The 20923-nt window shown below is 38.0% G+C and overlaps 2 protein-coding genes across 6 annotated transcripts; both read right to left on the bottom strand.

Moving 5' to 3' along the window:
- Positions 1-199: 199 nt before the first annotated feature.
- abhd14a (abhydrolase domain containing 14A) lies at positions 200-7820 on the bottom strand. 3 transcript variants are annotated; one of them, XM_074636503.1, is made up of 5 exons: positions 7442-7820; positions 4559-4833; positions 4239-4354; positions 2697-2935; positions 200-1223 (listed from the first exon to the last, which is right to left on the bottom strand). In XM_074636503.1, exons 2-5 carry the CDS (start codon positions 4813-4815, stop codon positions 1041-1043), a joined length of 795 nt encoding a protein of 264 aa, XP_074492604.1. In that variant the 5' UTR covers positions 4816-4833; positions 7442-7820; the 3' UTR covers positions 200-1040. The 3 variants fall into 3 exon arrangements, with proteins under 3 accessions (XP_074492604.1, XP_074492613.1, XP_074492622.1); XM_074636512.1 differs by having other exon boundaries at positions 4559-4725; positions 7442-7813; XM_074636521.1 differs by having other exon boundaries at positions 4559-4720; positions 7442-7813.
- Positions 7821-8858: 1038 nt separating this feature from the next.
- Positions 8859-19580, bottom strand: hyal2b (hyaluronidase 2b). 3 transcript variants are annotated; one of them, XM_074636478.1, is made up of 4 exons: positions 18921-19580; positions 13191-14170; positions 12284-12373; positions 8859-12189 (listed from the first exon to the last, which is right to left on the bottom strand). In XM_074636478.1, the coding sequence occupies exons 2-4, from the start codon at positions 14139-14141 to the stop codon at positions 11800-11802; spliced, it is 1431 nt and encodes a 476-aa protein (XP_074492579.1). In that variant the 5' UTR covers positions 14142-14170; positions 18921-19580; the 3' UTR covers positions 8859-11799. The 3 variants fall into 3 exon arrangements, with proteins under 3 accessions (XP_074492579.1, XP_074492569.1, XP_074492560.1); XM_074636468.1 differs by lacking the exon at positions 18921-19580 and adding an exon at positions 16521-16766 and having other exon boundaries at positions 13191-14168; XM_074636459.1 differs by lacking the exon at positions 18921-19580 and adding an exon at positions 16552-16766.
- Positions 19581-20923: the final 1343 nt, after the last annotated feature.

Here is a 20923-nt window from a genome sequence, read left to right as displayed (position 1 = left end):
AATATGATGTGTTGGCCAGGACATCCCAGCAGCATGACAATATTTAATTAAAAATTATATTTTGACACAGTTCTTTAACAAATATTGCATCTCCTGTGATATTGACAATTGCAGTAGGCCATATCGCAATTTCAATACAATTTTGACTAGGCTAATTGTGCAGCCCTAATATAAATACATAAAAAAAAATAACATCCAGTTCCAAAAACATGGGATTTTATCAACTGAAACATACAAATTACACCATATTTGTTTTTATTTTAAGCTATGCACATCTCTTATTGTAAGTTTGTATTTTTGCATGATTGTCCAAACTTATTGCAAATATATTACATATAACTTTATCATCCTTATATAAATAAATGTGAGCTTTTTTTTCATCATTTTATATGGTCCATATTCTACTTTTTTTATTACAGTGTGTATCAATTCTGTTTGCTTTTGTTGAGCATATTTTTTCTTGGAAGCTGGAATGGTTACCAGATCTTAATATACAAATCTGTTTTGTCAAATGTGAAGCTAAAGGAAGATATTCAGACACAGGCACCTGCTACATGTGCATATTTACAGCAACCTACATGTCACCTACAAAAATGGTAACAGTGAAGCAAACACATTCCATGTTTTTACATGCAGAGAAAGACATGAAACGCATGAAACAAAACGCACCACTATACACATTTGAAGCTATTTTTACAACAAAGCTGAGCTGAACTAGTTATTGTTGGGTGACACTGGAAAATTGAAAACAACAAAAATTAGACTTTAAAATGAAAACATCTGAAATACTGTATTGTTAAATGTCACTACAAGGTCGTACATGCCGTTTTCCATGTATGAAAACCTACTCCCATGCCAGTGGTCTTTGCTTCAGGTGATGAGTGAGAATATGAGAATAATGTAGAACCTTTTAGCTAAATTGTCACCACACTAAACCGTTGATTAGGGGACTAGTGTTCCTCTGACTGTTTCCTCTTCTTTCTTTTGTTTCCATCTTTCTACCTCGCCATCCTCCTCTTCCTCTTCCTCCGCCACACATCTCACTTCAGTTTGCTGAGGAAGTCGATCAACCCTTGGTGAAATTCTCTGGGTTTGTCCATGTAGCAGGCGTGGCGAGCTCCTTCTAACTTCAGCACAGAGTGATTTGGAAGTTGTATGAGGTTCTTGTGGGACTGGGCACCCAGATTTGTGTCCAGGGCTCCAAACACAATGAGAGTGGGAATCTAGGAAGAAAAAAAAAAAAAACACACGAGTGAGAAAACTAGACTACATTAGAGTTTTTCACATCAATATCAGCATACAGCTGTGTAAAGATACACAAAGCCCTCTGGAATACTTGTGGGTACTTGTGTATACCTTTTACATAAAAAACGTGCTGCTTTCTGGATGTCTTATGTTACATAGTAAACAGATTTTTCCTTGTTCGTAGACAAAACAAGCAACGTGGCATGTTTTCTGACATTTCGTTGACCAAACAATGAATCAAGAAAATAAATGGCAGACTAATCAATAATGAAAATAATTGTTAGTTGCAGCCCTAAAGTGAGTATTTCTTCAGCACTTTTTCAGGTCCAGTGTGTAAGATCTTGCGACATCTAGCGGTGAGGTTGTAGGTGCCAAGCATGTAGAAGAACTACGGTGGCCAACGTGAAAACGGAATGGCCCTCTCTAGAGCCGTTGTAAGAGTAGCGTAGGTCATTTGGAGCAGAGTCAGTGGTAGAGTGTGTGTGTGTACATGGGAAGTGAGTGGTGAAGCGAGAGAGAGAGAGAGAGATCGGCAGCAAATGTGTGAGAGAGTTATTTTAGTGAGTTATTTTAGCTCAAAGAATATCATGTATTGAATATACATTGGAAGTTGCAGTTTGTGCAGAAATAAATGCTGCAGCTCCTCAAGACTAAGACCAATCCCATGTCTTGTTTCCCGGAGGCTGAGTGGAGTGACGGGGGTTAACTCTGGAGCGAGTAACGTTATTGACTCCGGCTCAAGTAGGAAAAGTTAACACAGTCCGTTCTGGGCTACTGTAGAAACATGGCAGACTCCGTGAAGAGGACCCGCTCCCTATGTAGATATGAAGGGCTTATTCTAAGATAACAAAAACATGATTCTTATTTTCAGGTGATTATACACTAAAGAAAACATACTTATCAATATTACATTACATTTTTGCCAACAGATTCCCCTAATTGTTACACACTGGTCTTTTAAAAGTCATAAAAAACAGTCATTGATTCTGCCTTACTGAGCAGCTGGTTTACTGACTGGACAAAATGTACAACTGCTCCAAGGACCAGACCCCTATGAGCCCCCAAAAGCCAGACTATAGTTGTGTGTCAACTGGTTTGTTGCACGACTAAAGCACAGCATCAACTGGGATGGTGATGATCGTGAGACCCTGTCTTGTGGAGGGGCCTGTGTCAAATCAAGTTTTAAGACCTTCATCCATAATATTGTGCTTTTTATGGTACATATACCGAAATAAAGTTGTTCTTAATTAGAATAACAAACTAACCCGGTCATGCCTCAGTGTTATGTATTCCCCATTAAAGGCACAGTTCACCCAAAACTGAAAAGTTAACCCTAATGTCACCAGCCAAGTTTGTTTACTCATGTAAGACACAACTAATGGTATAATTCCATGAGGTCTGTTGTTTCAGTTTGAATGTGTTAATACACACTATGTTTACCTCCCCCTCACCTCAATAGTTTGGTACTGCTGTGGAGTGTAACTTCGGGTGCCGACCGGCGCTATGGGGATGAAGCCTTGTAGCTGAGCGCTGTTCTTCATGAGGAAGGGGATGGAGTAATGTCCACTCATGGAGGGGCTCAAGAGCACAGCTGCCCTGACACCCAAAGACTCCATGAACCTTGAAAGGAGGTCCACTCGATTCTGATCAGTCTTCAAAGCCTCCGGGGAGTCCGGCGATTTTCCATAACCTTCAAGAAGAACATATTTATATGTGACAGACTTCATTTAAAAGCCCTCCACACCAACGTAGGTTAGTTATCCTAGCTGATTAGACTACCTTAGATTGATGTGGGGTGGAGCCGTGCTGGGAATTCCCTGAGGTTACCCAACTTCATGTAAACTAATGCTGCGTTCCAGACAACTCGGAACTGGAAAATTTCTGACCTCCTACTGGAAAAAGTAAATTGGATCGCCACTCAAAGTCGGAGTTTCTACTTGTGAACTCGAGGCACATCCATCTACCCTGCCTTCATGAAGGAGCAGTTCTGTCAGACGTCACACAACAATGTAAATGGTAAATCAGCAACTAACAGGCAATGTATATTTGTCTGTATTTAATTAAAATAATACATACTATTATATAGTAAAATCTCTTCTGCATGTAAATTGGCCTCAAGATATGACGCCATGTTATTGTGTAGCAGGTTACAGTAAACAATCTCTGAAAATAATCTTCTCTGCACAAAAGTTATTCAGTAAAACGTTAAAAATACAAGAATAATGTGGAGGAGTTCAATTGTGTGTACACCTGGTGTACACTTCACAAAGAAACATCAGTTTGTCACAGTCAGCCATGGTTTTTGTTTACGTTTGGCATTGTGCACCTGGAACGCTTGGAGGTCAGAAGCTGGAAATTTCAACAGGGAAAATCTGACCTCCGAGTTATCTGAAACGCAGCAGAATTCCGCTGCTTATGTCAAACTAAATTTAAGCCTTGTGCTGCAAGTAAACAAAATGCCAAGTGTACCAACACATATGGCAACCCAGCAAGTGGAAAGGAAACCCAGTGTTTACACCCCACACAATGATGATAACACAAGTCAGTTTTCATATATTGCCAACTTTAAGAATACGTAATTTGGTAATCTTTTCATCTCAGCGATGGGAAACTAGCATCCCATGTGCCCTGTTGACCTCATCTATTTAAGAAAAGACTACATTCAGATTAGGCAAATAAAACATTACCAGATTTTTGACCACAAGAGTGCACTATCAGCTCATTCACCCAAGCAGGCTAAACCAACACAACTAAAAAAACTAAATAAATTCAATGATATTTTCTATATAAAATACCAACAGCGACCTGGCCGTCTTTATTTCAGGATGAGTGTGTTAATATACTCATCTGTTACTTTAAGACTTATTCATTTTAAAGCTCATTAGTGTATCAGACCTTACATATCATTATTAAACAATGTGTGTAATCCAGTTTAAAGTGATATCATCATTACAGTCACTAACATTAATGCCGATTATGTGCAATAAGTCTACCTGGAAGGTCCATCGCTAAGGCCTGGTATCCATTAGTTGCCAGCAGGGCCATCGTACCGAGCTCCTCCCAGGTTTTGGATGTGAAGGCCTGGCCGTGCAGAAGAACCACCTGCAGCCTGCACAGATAAATCATTTTGTTTCTCAGGATTTTATCACAGGCCAGACAATGACCATATGTTACAGCTGTAGGTTAGCAGTGCTATCTGTGTTTGTATGCATCGTCCTCACTGTCTGGTTTGTTCATTATGGTGATGATTACAAGGACAAGGCATGTTGTCTGCTCAGATGTTTTAAACAGGTCTCTCCACTTGTCACCTCACCTTGGCAATATCTGTCGTCCAGCTCCATCAATAGGTAAAGCTTCTCTGAAGAACAGTGGAGGGTCCCCGGGTAGCTGACCGGTGCGAATGGACACATTGATGGTTGGTATTGGAGGAGGAGGGGTGGCCATCATTCTTTGAGCTTCTAGGGACGGCTCCATGCTGCCCTGACGAATGGATGGCAGCAGCAGGTACAACAGCAATGTGGCCAACAACACCAGGCCAAGAACAACAAGACGATTACGCAAGAAATTCATTTCGTCACGATGAAAGATCTAGGAAAAGTGGTAGACAGTGCAGTAGAAAGTCTGAGGGAAATGAATAAGCGGAAAGAAGAAATGCTTTGAATGTATATCAGACAGATGAACTGCATTGCTAAATATAAAGAGAGACAGAGAGAGGGACAGAGAGAGTAGTATTTGGGTGAAATAAACCTTTAAAACTACAAGTCATTAGACATAAAGTATGTTTAAGAGGATTTGAAGATTTTCTCTATTGAGTTACATTGTAAAAAAAATTTGTAAAAAGCTTAATATTTTAAAAAGTATAAATAGTTGAAACAAGAAAAGGCATAGCACTAATGTCCTTAAAAAAAGTAAAAAAAATAAAAATAAAAAACGTACGGAAGAAATAGAAGTTGAAGTTGAAGTTGATTAAAGATTCGAAGAACAATACTGTACAATACAATTATTTGACAGTGTATATAGAAATTGCCATCCCCATACATCAAGACCATTGTGGCTCAACCTATGGCTTTGTCTTCACAATCTTTGCTTTCTAAATTTATTTTCATAGTTTTAACTAGGGCTCTTAAAAGAACCGCAATATTGGAATACTGCACTATCGACAAGCCAACCGCAGGGGATGGCAAGCAACTGCCACAACCGCTATGTTCACATTTTTTTCTTTTTATATCCTTTGCAATGGGAGTGCCGCATATTTCTCATATATCCAGAGCAAGTACTCGACCTTGTACAGCAGAGATTCTTACTTCTGCAGATATTCATTATCATAACAACCAGACACAACCAAACCTTTTCAGCTGAAAAGAAAATGCTGCCCCTCATTGCCCTTCTGTGTTCTGCATTTAACAATAAATTTCGTTAGTTTTAAAGTTGTCATCTTTGTCATTTAAAAAGAAACAATATACCTAATAATAGCCCAACGATAAAGCTTATTTATTAGCACTAAAATCAGGATAAATTAAGTCATTTGCAAAATAAAAAAGGCAATAATACCGCATATCGCACCGTTGAGCCAACCATTATCACAGCCCTAGTTTTAACCATCATTCCTATCAACATACTCACCAACTGGAGGAACAAGAACACTAATGTTTCCACATCTGCAGATGCTTGACTTGAGTATAATGTTAGCACAAGACATAGGAATGATGGCCAAAACTATAAAAAAAATACTTTAAAACCCCTTTGTTTCCTTACTGCTAGGCAGTTCTACCTTGATTATGTGGGCAGGCAGGTATTCAATTTTGTAGTATTTTGTAATAGTCTGAAGCTTAGAAAGATATATTTGCCTAAAAGGTTAACGCTTCACTTTTCACAATTTGATCCTTGGCAAATAAGGTGAATTCTTCAAATTTCCACGTATCATCCAAATCCAAATCATAGACTTGCAATGATTCCTGCCAACAATGGTTGAAACAGTGCACTTTAAAGTTATGTTAACCAGGTTAATATATGTTATTCTTTGACTCACCATTGTGTTCTCTACTCTAAAGTGAATTGGTCATCCTTATGTGCTCGATACCTCAGTCATTGGTATGTGTGAAGCATTCTGGGTTTAGTTCCTTCTTACTTGTCTTCACTTTTAAAAAGGAAAACTGGAAGTCATAATCTTCGTACTATTGACATTTTGCAATTTTGTTGTTTGTTGAAAGAAAGCTTTTTAGGTTTTCGGTACCTACTGCTTGGAATAATGTACAATCTGATCTTCAACTTCAAAACTTAGTTACCTTGAATGAGTTTAAAGCTCTGGTGAAATCGCTGCAGTCCAGGTTGTCTGTGTGCAAGTGTTTTGTATGAGCAAGTTTTATAATGTTGTTAATTTATGTGTTGTCTGTTACTTTCACTATAACTGTCTTGCTGCTATCTTGGCCAGGTCTCCCTTGTAAAAAGAGATCTTTGCTCTCAATGGGACTAACCTGGTTAAATAAAGGAAAATAAAAACTAATAAACATTTCAACAGTTATAGGACTAGAGGTGACTCTGCAGTAAAACAAAGAAAAATTAACCCTCCGGGATGAAAGAAATCTGAAAAATCTGAAGTATTGTAGAGCAATAAAGGAGTTTTAACCATCATTCCTATCAACATACCCACCAACCTGAGGAACAAGAACACATCTGCAGATGCTTGACTTGAGTACAATTTTAGCACAACAAATAGGAATGATGGCCAAAACTATAAAAGAAAATACTTACTGCATGTGGGCAGGCAGGTATTACATTTTGTAGTATTTTGTAATAGACTGAAGCTTAGAAAAGGTATATTTGCCCAAAAGGTTAACGCTTCACTTGACAATTTGATCCTTGGCAAATAAAGTGAATCCTAATCCCAATCCAATCATAGACTTGCAATGATTCCTGCTAACAATGGTTGAAACAGTGCACTTTAAAGTTAGGTTAACCAGGTTAATATATTTTAAAAGTGAGGACTAGAGGTTACTCTGCAGTAACACAAAGAAAAATTAACTCTCCAGGATGAAAGAAATCTGAAAAATCTGAAGTATTGTAAAGCAATAAAGGAAATCTCACATCTAATTTAGCCTAAATATGCAGATCAGCTACCATTAGCTGGATGTGTCGCTCTTCTACTAGCTGAATCTCTGTGACGTTACAGTAGCAGACATTAAAAAGGAAAACATACCAACACAGAGGAGATACTGTTACACACGATCACTGACAGGTGGACGAGGCTGTCTGCTTCATGGCCATGTCTTCATGTCTTCTGCATTGCTGGTTGCCAGAGATGAGAGGTGTTGCAGAAAGCCTTCAGGTCGGTGCTTGGTGGTAGCTAGCTTCTCACACTGAGAGGGGTTTTACTGACAACAAACTACCTGTACGTTCAGCGTCCCTTCGATAGAAAATGTCCTTTCTATCATCGAGTAAAAAACTGGGTAGAAACTGTCACACGCGAGTCGAGAAATGCACAGGATGAATATGTCTGTTACACATTACACACGGTTTAAATCGTCTGTTCCTCGTCGGAGCGGATTATGAGCTGCACATAACAACACTAAACGCTACAACGTCATTTCCTGCTGAGGCTTATCAGAATAAAACATCTGTCAGAGAATAACAGCAGCCTCTGGTGATAGTTTGTTGGATTTGGGTACTTTGTGTGTTTTTTTGTAAAAAAAATAAATATATATATATATATGGAAAAACTTACACTCTGCAACTACAGTAAAATATGTTTCCTCAAAGTAGTTTATCTGTTGATTTATAAGGCACATGTGTGCTTCTTGTTGTGATGGATATGATATCCTCTACATTATTAAAGTTTCAAGATTCAAGATGTTTATTGTCACAACGGTTATACAAGTACAATGGTATGAAATACTTTTTGCTGGGAAGGTCCATTAAGAAAACGGTAAGTTAAGTAGCAAAAGAATAATAAAATAATAGAATAATAATATATTTACAAATAATATACAGTATAATAAAGGAAGAACTTGGTATATGGTAACTATAGAAGCAACATATATATATATATATATATATATAGCAGTAGAGGTTGCATACTATAAACATATTGCACAGGGATTTTTTTATTTTGTATATATATATTGCACATATTGCATTGATTGAAGTGTTGCACTTGTTTATTGCACTTTTTGTGAGGGAGAGAGTGTTGTATGATTTATCTGTTTAAGAGTCTGATGGCCTGTTTCTCAGTCTGCTGGTGAGTCCTGGGGGTCCTGTATCTTCTACCAGAGGGCAGGAGGGAGAACAGGCTGCTGTGGGGATGTGTGGTGTCCGTTATTAACTCACTTTTGATTTTTGTAAAGTATCACATTCATCAAACCAAACTTCTAGGTATTTTTAGTATCTATCTGGATACCTTGACATTTTAGACTTCAATTGCAAGGCCAAATAATATGTATCGATTAGTCAAAACACTGTCTCACATTCAGTACAAGTTCAACCCTTGAGTATCATGACTTTTTTTTTTTTTTTTTTACAGTCTTCTCTTTTTTATATATTCACTTGCTTTGATATCAACTTTGAATATCTTATATCCGTTTTTCTCTGTATTTTCGTTGTAAAAAAAGAACATTCGATACAGATAGAGCACGTCCACTGTTTTATTTCCATTGTTTATATTAATGCTTTTGCACAAAAAACATGTATTGTTAAATGGATGGAATCCCAGTAGACTATATAGTCCCCAGAAAATAACAGAAACAGACAAAATACATTAAAATTCCTCTTTAAATAATTAAATTATCTAATGTAAAGGGTGAATATGAAATGTTTTCAAATACAAAACACTTAAGATTTGTTCAGGTTTGGTTTCAAACAATAACATCAATACATGTAGGACAACATAAGGCTTTAAGGTAATTTCCCTTAACACTGAAGCTGCTTCTAAAAGGGAGTGGTACCAATGTGAAGTTATAAGATAACTTTAATTATCGATTCATAGTTTTAGATTTTTACACTTTTACCCTCCAGGCAGCCACTGAATTTCACTGAGACTGGGAACTTGCTTGAGTAAAATAATCCATGTCAGCACACATCATACTGTATAGTGGTGTGAATTTAAGTTGGGTTATCTATGCATTGTAATATATAGGTATAAGAGTTCAGATTTGACTATCACTGATAATAATAATAATAATAATAACAAGAACAACTGATAATTACTCATCTCAAACAACTTCCAAGTCTCATGTTGTTAGTCATACTGTTGTACAATAAATGAAAAGCAATGGCTGCATAAGATGAGAAAAATAAAATATTGTGGTATGCATGGTATGGTATGATCACATACTGATTTACAGCTTACTATTGCCACCTAAATAGTCAAATAGTACTATGGGCAAAATCTGCATTATACATGGGTGACATCATCCCTTTTTGTACCATAAACCAGTTTTACTGTGTCAGACCTGTATTTTTCTAAATCTGATTAATATGTTTAGGAGTCTTTGATCAATATCATATTTAAAACCTTATATTCTCACAATGTGGTTTAACAATCATAGAAGCATTTCTTTTTAGACAAAATTCACAGTGGAACAAATCTTGACACGAAACATTGGATGGAAAAGTATTATAAGTATCAATATGAAATAAAGCCGGATCCACCTCAACAAAAAAAGGAGTTAAAGTGCAGTATTTTAAAATGTTTTTTGCAGCGTACATAAAAGGTTCTATTGCAATACTATTTGTGAGTTTCTCTATTTTTCAGTTTGTGGAAAAACAGCACAATCTACCACCTGCCCACTGGTATCATAACTAACTTCAGGTAGCTAAATACTTTTCTGAGCAGTGCCATTGAGAATAAATACAGAACCTACCGTATAAATATGAAACTGCTCAGCTAGCTTCAGTCTAGAACATATATTTACTTGGTAATAAACCAATATGAAGATGTACCGTTGTTGCTATCAACACAGTGTCAATGGCAAACTACACACTATAAAATCAAAACTGACAGCTGTCATGTACTGTATAGAGCCCGAGCAATGCTGGATTATTTTTTTTAACATAAACACTAACATGTTCAAAAGGATCCCTTATGTATTAAGAGAGACATATACTGAATGTACCATCTTATAATTGAAAAATAAACATATTCTTGGCATTTATGTCCTAAAGTTTCTTTATAATTATCAGCCATAGCTATAAATGCTGCTAGTACCTGACTGTTTTCAGGGAAATTAACAGAATTTGGCAAAAGTTGCATTACCTGGATGCTGAAATGTAACTTTTTTTGACATGAAAATCATAACTTGTTTTCCCAGTGATATCCGTTTAAATTAGAAGACACCATTTGCAAGTAAATTGTAATCTTTTCTGTCTTTACAGGTCTGTGCACCCTTTCCTTTATACATACATAGTCTTTGTTGATTAAAATGAAAACTGGAAGGCATATGGATGTCAGTATAAAGCACAGGGCCCAGCAGAGGGCTGAGATAAACACTGCTGTAAAAACCTAAATAGTCACAACTTGTAAACAAAGGCAACCATAAAAAAAAGAGCACTTAAGCGCAGTTAAGGCACAATTTTGAACTGAAACAGGCAGGTCCAGCCACATTGTTTCTATAAACCAAATATAACCAAACAGCTTTAAGGCTCCATTTCTCATAATTTATCACCGTCTGGCATAATGAACTATTTACATTTCATTCATAAGGCTAACGCTTAACATCATGATCCATCGACAGATAGAAACTATAATGTTTGAAGTGGGCAGAACACCTAAAAGTTGTTCTGTGTGATGCAACAACAGCTTTGGCAGTGTGTAACCATGGTAACACAGTGTGTTCGGCGTAACAAGTCTTGGTTTTTACTGTTAACTGTACTGAAATAAAAGACAAATGTCTTTGTGTAGTCAAAGATAGTTGTTTGTCTCTACTTTCCTGCAACTTCTACAATACTTTTGGCCATCACCATCTTCGCTTTTAGCAACCAGAAGTGACATGAGAGGGTATAAGACTGTATAAGACATACTGTACATATTTGATGTCCAGTGTGCCACTGGGCATCAAATGTACCTTTCTTCCACTTTTTTGTTTAAGCCTCATGATGTTCTATTGTTGTGTCCATCGTAAAAAAAAAGATAAATAATAAAAAAAACGTTAAGGTTAAGCCGTCTTTTTTTCATAAGGCATTGTATCTTCTGAGGGAACTGCCCCACAATTACCTCATTTGGAGGTCAGAGTCAGCATGGAGCATGACTGAGGTCTGATTTTTTTTACATAAATTGATATTAAGTTAATGACCAGTTACAATACTGATGGATGGAGATTAGTTCCAGGAGGCGGTACGAGGCTGGAGCTCTGCCAGACACAAATGTTCCAGTCAGATGGGTCTGTGTGCTTGATAAAAAAAATCTTGTGTCGTACTGGGAGATCTAGTGATGGCAGGAGTCTGCTGTTGTCAATGCCTCAGCATCACTAGTGTACCATTACTTACCACCTTCATGTTGAAAAGTCTGACCTGTCCTTTTCAGGGCTGGCAGAGGCAGTGAATAGTTTGGGCTTCTCGGTTTCCTCAGTGTATCAGAGTGAGGAGTGCTAGTGGGAGTAAAAGGCAAAGAGGCCAGGTCCCTAAGACAGAGGAGCCTCTATTCTGCCCTTTTTCTTTCTGAGCACAGGCCTCACCCCTGTACCCACTGTAGCATTGGCACTGGAAGTGCGTGCGGAAAAGCGCCAGCTCGGCTTGGCCAGGCGCGCCTGTAACCTTCAGCTGGCCACCCTGATTGGTGATGCTGTGCGTTGAGGGGCTGAGATGCAGGTACACGTCAGTGTCGGGTATTTTGCGCAGACAGCGGCCGTGGGATTTGCACACCGCCTGACTGCACTGTTCTGCTGCTGTAGATACATTGAGTAGGTACCGGCCCAGCTCTCCCTGAAGATACTCATTTAGGCTGGAGCAGCTGGCCTGCAGGCAAAAGAGAAAAGGATGTTAACCCCCCCAAAACCAATGAACACTAGGCGACTTGGCATCAAATGAGCAGAGAGGGTCTGACACTTACACTGCTGCTTGCATAGGAGGTGTCCCCCCAGAAGATCACACCTGCAGCTCCAAGTGCGACACTCTCCCCAATGGTGGAGACCAGATCTTTCTACAAAACATTCACACAAACAGTTCAGTGAAAGAATCACATAGAAAATTATTTTTGGTACATTTGACTGAAGTCAATATTTTAAATTGTCACTAAGCTAATACATGTTTAACAAAGTATAATGTTAACCCCTTCTCATGGCAGCGAGGTTATTATAGTGTCAAGCACAGCCCAAGCTGAAACAAAACTTAAAGGAACAGTGTGTAACGTTTCAGGGGATCTACTAGCCGAAATGGAATATAATATTCAGCACTATGTTTTCATTAGTGTGTAAAAACCTGAATCTAAGAATGTTTTTCGTTAGCTTAGAATGAGCTCTTCATATCGACATAGGGAGCGGGTCCTCTTCATGTTGCTCCGTCATGTTTCTACGACAGACAAACCAAACACTGGCTCTAGAGAGCCTTTTACGTTACCTGAAGGCCACCGTAGCTCTCAGACACGCTTGTGAAACTGCGCCAGCCGGAGTCTGATTTCTGTTGCTCCTAAAGTAGAGTGTTATTATGGTAAGAATGACCTCTGAGCGAGGCGAAAGGCGTTACTCAGGGGTGCTCAGTTGGTTGCAATCTGCAACCACTCCGAGATGCCACCAACTCCTACACACTGCACCTTTAATGTTGTTTATTTCAGTGATATCATTGACTGCTACCCATAAATATACACACTACACAGACATTTTCTATCCAACAGCGATGTGTGGTCTCTTAGCAACTGCATCCCTGCATCCAATGGGGAAATATGATGACTGGGCTTCTACATAACATTATGAATATATGAGCATCCTGTACTTGATGAATTGTTGCTCTAGTCAACTAACCTGAGTTAGAAGGGTCATCTGATTCATGTAAGTAGGGCGGGCATAAACAAAAACAGGCCGTGCTAATCCATCCCCAACAGATGCCAGGCGCATCGCCTCCTTCACCCTGTTTCGGACAAAGAGGCGTCCTTCATTCGTAGATGCAAGACCAGAACCCAAATATATAGACGGGAAGAACGCTGTACACTCCATCCACAACCAGTTCAGTTGATCATTGCGGGCCATCTCCACAGCAGGACAGCGGCCTGTATAGTTCTTCCCGCTACTCCTGTAGTCATGGTTGTAACAATCTGGAAACAGGTAGAAGCCCCACAGTGTATTGGGCCTCAAACTCTTGGCAAGTTTCAGAGTGTCCAGCATATATTTGCGAGCCGATAGCTCAAATTCCTGCTGTGCAACTTTCCCCACTTGTTCTGGGGTCCACTTGGGGTTCTTTTTGGCCACCATTTCACGGGATTTATTTCGATAGATATCTTTAATATCCCAATTTCGGATCCACAACGGGCGCCACTCCTCCCAGTCAATTACAGCCAAACCTTTTGCGTCTGGCTCACGTATGTATTTTTGCACACCTTCAGGCATCTTTTCGTAGTGCTGAGTGAGGCTGGCAAGCTGTGGAAGGCCTCCGTTCAGTGCAGTGCCACCACGCTCATAATAGGGATACAACCCAAGGCGCTCCTTGTAGAAAATTGTGAGGTTCTGCCGGACAAAGCCCTCATTGGGGGATGCCACAATGTCGAACTGGTCCAAAGATAAAGTTACGCGATGTCGCGGGACACACTCCTGTGTTGGGGCATTCCACGCAAGAAGAACAGGCTTCTGGGAATATAATGGCCATCTTGTCTGCTTTGTATCTGCTGAACACAGGACTGTCCACGATGTTAACAGAGCCAGAAGCAACCAAGGCAGCTGGCCAGCTGTGGTGAAGAGAGAGTGAAATACAGCCTCCATGGTCACTGCTCGCCTTCTCTCCTCTTTCTCTTGAGAAGAAAAATAAAGCAGTTTAGTCAAAATTCATCCAATAATAAAAATATAACTAAAACAATTCCAATTCTTCCAAACAAAGACTCCACTTATTTTTTATAAAAAACTATCCTTTAGTACAGATACACACAATTATTCCACAATCATGCTGCTGCTGCTGGTTGTTTTACTTTACCAAGATCCAAAACCAAATCAGGTCAAAGTACAGCAATATACAGAGCAATGTAAGAATGGAATTCACTCCCAAATCATATTACACAACAAAATGATATATATGGCTTTAAAAAAAACACTAAAAGAACATTACTTAAAAAGAAACTTTAGTAATTAATAAGTATTCTTGGGTGTGTAAGGGTATTATGGGCATTCCATGTTAAATGATGATATGTATCTGTTAGATCATGATGGATTCAGTCGGAGCCTTTCTATTTTCTTTGTGTTTTTGTTATTTAAACTGTTTCAGTTGTTATTGTTTTATTTACAGTCGACGTGTATTACGATGTGTTATGTTAGTGTATGATGAGCAGTGTGAATGTGTATTTTTGTATTGTCACCATGTAAACTATATGTGGACCCCAGGAAGAATGGCTGCTGCTATGCAAAAGCTAATGGGCATCTAAATAAACAAACAAACAAACAAACAAATTATTATGAGGTGGTCCAGGTAACTTAACACTTTTTCTAAAGATGTCACCAATATTACATGAATGAAAATCTTTATGTTGACTTCCTGGTAATATTTGTTTAGGATTTGAGTTAGTAGACTTGAATTTCAATGAGCATCTCCCAACATAGAGGAATAAATATTGTTAGATTAACGTTATAGTGTTGGTCTTCCTAAAAAATGGATCAGACAGCTGATTCAGAACCTGCTGCTGCTAGAGTCCTCACTAAGACCAAGAAAGTGGATCATATCAGTCCAGTTCTGAGGTCTCTACACTGGCTCCCTGTCTCTCACAGAGAATTGATTTCAAAATACTCCTGCTGATTTACAAAGCGCTAAATGTTTTAGGGCCAAGATACATTTCTGATCTTCTGCTATGTTATGGACCATCCAGACCTCTCAGATCATCTGGATCAGGTCTGCTTAGTGTCCCCAGAGTCACAACTAAACATGCAGAAGAAGCGTTCAGTTTTTCTTTTAAATCAAAGTTAGTGTTTGTTTACTCACAAACACTAACCATACACTTCAACGCAACACAGACATTTGTCTTTTTTTTAATGTATTTACTGTATTGTTATTGTTGTTATTATATATATCTTGTCCTAATTGTTTGTTATCACTATTATGTAGTCATATTATTTCTTTATATTAATCTTGTCTCTAGGTGGAGGCTTCAGATAAGCCCAGTGGTTTTTTTGCCTCTTCCTGCACTTTATATTATTCATTTATTTTTTTGTTATGTTGTATAGTCTTAAATTGTGCAAAATAAAAATAAAAATAAATTTAAAAAAAGCTTTCCTGTTTGCTGATGCCTTTTATTAAACCAGATAATGATCTTATACTGCACTAGAGCTTTTATTCTTGTGTGTTATACTCTATTTTATAGCTTCTATCCTATAGCTTTTATTTTTAGCTTGTTTTTATTTTCTAATCTTTAATGTTTTTATAACTGTTTTAATTATGTCTTAATGTTCTTTTGCACTTTGTCGCAATGTTCTTGAATGTTTATGTAAAGCACTTTGAATTGCCCTGTTGCTGAAATGTGCTATACAAATAAAGCTGCCTTGCCTTGCCTATAGGAGCATGTTTGTATTTTTTGTTTTTATTGTATTTATTATTTATTTATTTTATCCCTCAGGGTGGGGGGTTACTTCTTTGTAGTAGTCACTTGTTTATTAAATTGAAAATGTATAAGGAAAATATTTAAATAATAAACAAATAAATAAATAAGTAAACAAATAAATAAGTAAATAAGTAAATGAATAAATAAATAAATAAGTAAATGAATAAATAAATAAATAAGTAAACAAATAAATAAATATTAAATAAAAATGTTTTATACAAATAAAGCTGCCTTTCCTTGCCTTGCAGTGTTAACACGTCTAGGGTAAATTATAAGAAATGGCTTATTACCAATATGATCATGTAATTATGATTAATAGCAGTCAACTTCCGGTTTGATTTACATTAATCATCTTGCTTCAGTTGAGTCAAATAACTTTGATTAAAGCGAGATGTAAAGCAACAAAAACAATGAAAACATCTCCTTTTAACATTCAACTCCACATTTAAGTTCTCTCAGACTACTTTTGTGCTTCTTCCGTACACAAACTCAGCTAACTTTATACCAAAATTAGCTCCCAAGTTTAATAGAAACTGACAAACTGAGTTAGTTAGCGCACATGTTGTTAGCTTCTTGCTCTCCAGTCTGACCTGTTCTCCTGCTGAAGCTGAGGACAGCAGCTGATCACACTCATGTAACCGTCAGATAAGTTGCTTTTCCACCAGCCTGCCATGTGTGTGAAAGACAGACAAAGTCAGAGCCTCCCTTCAGTCCATGTTGATGATTTACAGATCTGCTGGCTAGCTAAAGGCTAGCAGGTGATGACGTTGAGCAACAACAGTTCAGAGTAGTGATGGGTATTCCGGCTCTTTTTAATGAGCCAGATCATTTGGCTCAGCTCACCAAGAAGAGCCGGCTCTTTTGGCTCCCAAACGGCTCTTCGTTTTTACCACTTCTGCTGTTTTGACCTATGATTAGTATGTGTGCACATATATATATCACTTAAAGGGACTGTTTGTAACTTTCAGAAATGCTTGTTAACAGCGACACCTGTGGCCATTAAGTCAACGAAAGTCAGCGTCGGGTTTGCGCTTGCTCGCTCTAAATAGACATGAACGAGCATCGCTCAAAACAGTGAGGCAACACACGTCATTTTAAAACCACACAATCAATGCTGATCCTAGTGTTGGCTTTTCCTGCTTCAGCCCTGGATGTTGAAGCAGGAACAGAAACGCTATTGTCTCCAACTGCGCCGGGAGGGAGACACCGGCTCCCTGCGGAGCCCCGTCACTTCACAAGACACTGAAAACTTATGTTGGTCTGGAGGAGCTGCAGCAGTTATTTCTGCACAAATGTCCACTGTACATTCACCAGATATTCTCAGAGCTAAACTAACTCTTCTGCAGTATGTAGTGAGCGCGCATGCACGTGTGGAGGTGGAGCGAGACAGCGAGAACGCACGCGGTGTGTGAGTAAAGGCAAGCAGGCAGAGGAGCAGAGACTCCGGCCACACGCAAGCGTGAATATGCGAGCGCGATATGCGAGCGCGCATGGGACACCAACCCCGTAGATTTATACGTGTAAAAAGTTATTTTTAAAAAAATATTCAATATAATTATACTAAACCTTATAATTTCCAGAATACCATAATTTTACATGCTACTTCGTTTCCGACTGTCACTCATCTTGTCTGCTATTCGGGCACCACACTCCTCTCTCTCTTTCTCTCCTCCTCTCCCTCCTGCTCTGTAACTGTAGACCGTCAGCGCCCCGCACAACCCCGCCCCTCCCTGCTTGATGGTATGATCCTTGTCTGTCATCACCTGATTGGTCGCACGGACGTCATTAACACAACATTCAGTCACAGTCAGTGCATGGAGTGCCTGTGGCGTGGAGACAATTGTCCTATCTTCCTTATCGTTCACTTAAAAGAGCCGGCTCTTTGAGTCGACTCGTTCGTGACTGACACATCACTAGTTCAGTGCATTGAGCTCCTGAGTAGAGGGGGAGGTTGAATTTATGAAAGACACAATTTATCTTGTTTTGCCGATTTTATTAAAAACAGCATGGGGTTTTAATTTAAAAAATGGTATTATTGAATACTTAAGCATGATCATAACCCTGTTTGGTATTAATTTGAGGGTAAAATTACATAACAGTGCCGCTCACCCCTCCTTGAATAAAGACCAAAGTAGTATGTTCTAAATTATGCTGTAAATTGACTGTAGAGGCAAGTTTCATCAGAGTTTCATAGGACCAAATAGGAAACAGATTTCTTCACATTATAATGTTTGATGTATTTTGTTCCTACTATGAAGTCTATTTCAGCTAAGTTTAAGTTGCTACGGGGGAAAATAAGACTATCTAACCTGAATGAATGAATGAATGAACACTTAGCCATGGTTAGTTTCTTTTGTTTAATTTTTTATATTCAGCTAAAGCAGGTGGAACACATATTTTAAACCATATTTTATTCGTGTTTTCTGTGACCATAAGTATCTCATAGACTGAATTGAATAACGTTGCTACTTAGCAGAAGCTTTAGACCATAGTTTACAATAATATATATCTTATACTGTATATACTGTATATGTTCTTAATATGCCTTGTACAAAGTATTTCTTATATATGTACATTCATACTTCCTGATATGTATATGTTCTTAATATGCCTTGTACAAAGTATTTCCTTTTATAATTGTAATATAACTTATTATTTTTAATGGAGCTTCCCAGCAAAAAGCATTTCACACAATTGTACTTGTATAACCGGCATGACAATAAACATATTGAATCTTGAATCTTGAAGTCTCCAGACCACTCGCAACTAATAGATGTATATCTTGCATCTGTTCTGATGAGAGTCACTTTGTCTTAAAAGCTGTCAGACTAAATTTTCTATACATTTTAGCTTGAATATGAGCTTGCTCTGAATGGTAGTCCCATATTTGTTTATGTTGATACAGCACAATCACCATCAATACATTCATTTCATTATGTGTTCAAACAATTTGTCTTACCAGTAAACCTTTTCCTCTCAAATCTCCGGATGAAAGTAGTTCAATCAAGCTGTTTTAGTTGACTGGATCGGGATACATACAGCTCAAGCTTCTTGTTATGCTCCATTATCATAGTCTGTAAATTCCCCTCAACACAACAGACAAACCCAGTTGCTCATCCTGTGATGAAATAAACCAACTGGCAGTTAAATACCCAGCAGGCTCCTCCTCTGTTTCAAAAGGGGAACTTTTTTTTTGCCTGCTTCTCTGACATCATCCAGTTGAGTCAGATTCAAATCAATACTTGTGTACATTGTTTGGATGCCATTGACAGGGCACACAAAACATTTTTTTCAAGTACAGTATTAGGCTTTGTAGCCGTTTTACTAGTTGAATGTTCAAATCAAGCCTTTGAAAGTGCCAAAACAGTAGAAAACAGTAAAAAGGTTTTACCATCATGACTCAACTGAAAGAATGTGAAACTAATTCACAACTGAGACAAAGTTTCTGCCAGTTATGGCTCACTCATGATCCTCAATGTGACGTTTGGGATATGCAATAAAGGCTTTAGAATTCATTATGAAGATTTTGGCTCTCTAGAGCAAATTTCTGAGAGTAGTTGATATGTTAAAACCATGGCTGTCAATCGATTCAAATATTTAATCCCGATTAATCGCATGATTGAACATGATCAATTGCGATTAATCACACTTTTTTTTATCCATTCAAAATTTATCTTAAAGGGAGATTTGTCAAGTATTTCATACTATTATCAACATGGGAGTGGGCAAATATGCTTGCATTAAGCAAATGTATGTATATATTTATTATTGGAAATCAATTGACACAAAACAATGACAAATATTGTCCATAAACCCTCACAGGTACTGCATTTAGCATAAAAAATATGCTCAAATCATAACATGGCAAACTGAAGCCCATCAGGCAGCAACAGCTGTCAGTGTGTCAGTGTGCTGACTTGACTATGACTTGCCCAAACTGCATGTGATTATCATTAAGTGGGCATGTCTGTAAAGGGGAGACTCGTGGGTACCCATAGAACCCATTTTCATTCACATATCTTGAAGTCAGAGGTTAAGGGACCCCTTTGAAAATGGCCATAACAGTTTTTCCTCACCAAAATTTAGCGTTAGTTTGGAGCGTTATCAATGGATTCCTCAGGTCTTCTAGTTTCATATGATAAAAGTATCTTCTCTCTAACTTTAAAACTGAGCCCGCTTCAACCTCCGAAAGATCGATTGTGTTAATGTGTTAAAGAAATAGTGGCGTTAAATGACGATTTTGCGTTAACGCATTATCACGTTAACTTTGACAGCACTAGTTAAAACATGTAACATTTTTCTCATCATTACAGCTGCGTGCTCGTGGTGAGTAATGCTTGTGGTGAGTTTGGTGAGTAATGTCACATCAACAGGTTTACTGGTACAGTTATAGACACATCTACTGCTGCTTCGTTAGCCAATTTGATAACATTAGTACATGGTGTCAGGTTCTCACTGTGGACTGTTTGTGAAAACAAGTTTAGCAGCTTAACAGCTAAAAAGTGATGAATGGTACTGCATGTTGAGTTGTTTTTAAACACAAGGTTGTTTGTTATGTGTTGTGTGTAAAGAAAGATCTTATATGACAACCATCATTCTCTAAGAGTTATTACCAGAGGCATGTACAGTAAGATGAGGGAGTGAAAGCTAAAAGTGACTTCACCATATATTTCAGACTTATGCGTCATAAAAAATTCCATTTCAACCTTTTGTTGAACTGAAACTGGTCATTGTACCTCCGAGAGTTAATGAATGACTTCAGAAAGATCTTTTGTGAGATCTCTGTTTGCACCTATAGCAAATACATATTGACAAAGCCTGTATTTTCACACAATTGACCTCATTATTACCTTTTTCAAATACACATTGAGACCTCATGACTAACAGAAAGTTCCTCCAGAGTAAATCAGTGAAGTTATTCGTGATTTCTCTGATGTTGTTTTCAAAATAAAAGAGTGGCAT

The sequence above is a fragment of the Sebastes fasciatus genome, chromosome 1 (genome assembly GCF_043250625.1).
Source record: "Sebastes fasciatus isolate fSebFas1 chromosome 1, fSebFas1.pri, whole genome shotgun sequence".
Lineage (NCBI taxonomy): Eukaryota > Metazoa > Chordata > Actinopteri > Perciformes > Sebastidae > Sebastes > Sebastes fasciatus.
This window is presented reverse-complemented; position numbering and strand designations above follow the sequence as displayed.

Bases quoted from the DNA above. Each gene is read 5' to 3' on its own strand.
- abhd14a (XM_074636503.1), bottom strand. From the start codon at position 4,815: ATGAATTTCTTGCGTAATCGTCTTGTTGTTCTTGGCCTGGTGTTGTTG. The intron at 4,355-4,558 runs GTGAGGTGACAA...TTATCTGTGCAG, and splicing joins GGACGACAGATATTGCCAAG to GCTGCAGGTGGTTCTTCTGC. The intron at 1,224-2,696 runs GTGAGGGGGAGG...TTTTCTTCCTAG, and splicing joins AGCAGTACCAAACTATTGAG to ATTCCCACTCTCATTGTGTT.
- hyal2b (XM_074636478.1), bottom strand. From the start codon at position 14,141: ATGGAGGCTGTATTTCACTCTCTCTTCACCACAGCTGGCCAGCTGCCT. The intron at 12,374-13,190 runs GTTAGTTGACTA...AATGTTTTGTAG, and splicing joins AGATGACCCTTCTAACTCAG to AAAGATCTGGTCTCCACCAT. The intron at 12,190-12,283 runs GTAAGTGTCAGA...TTTTGCCTGCAG, and splicing joins CCTCCTATGCAAGCAGCAGT to GCCAGCTGCTCCAGCCTAAA.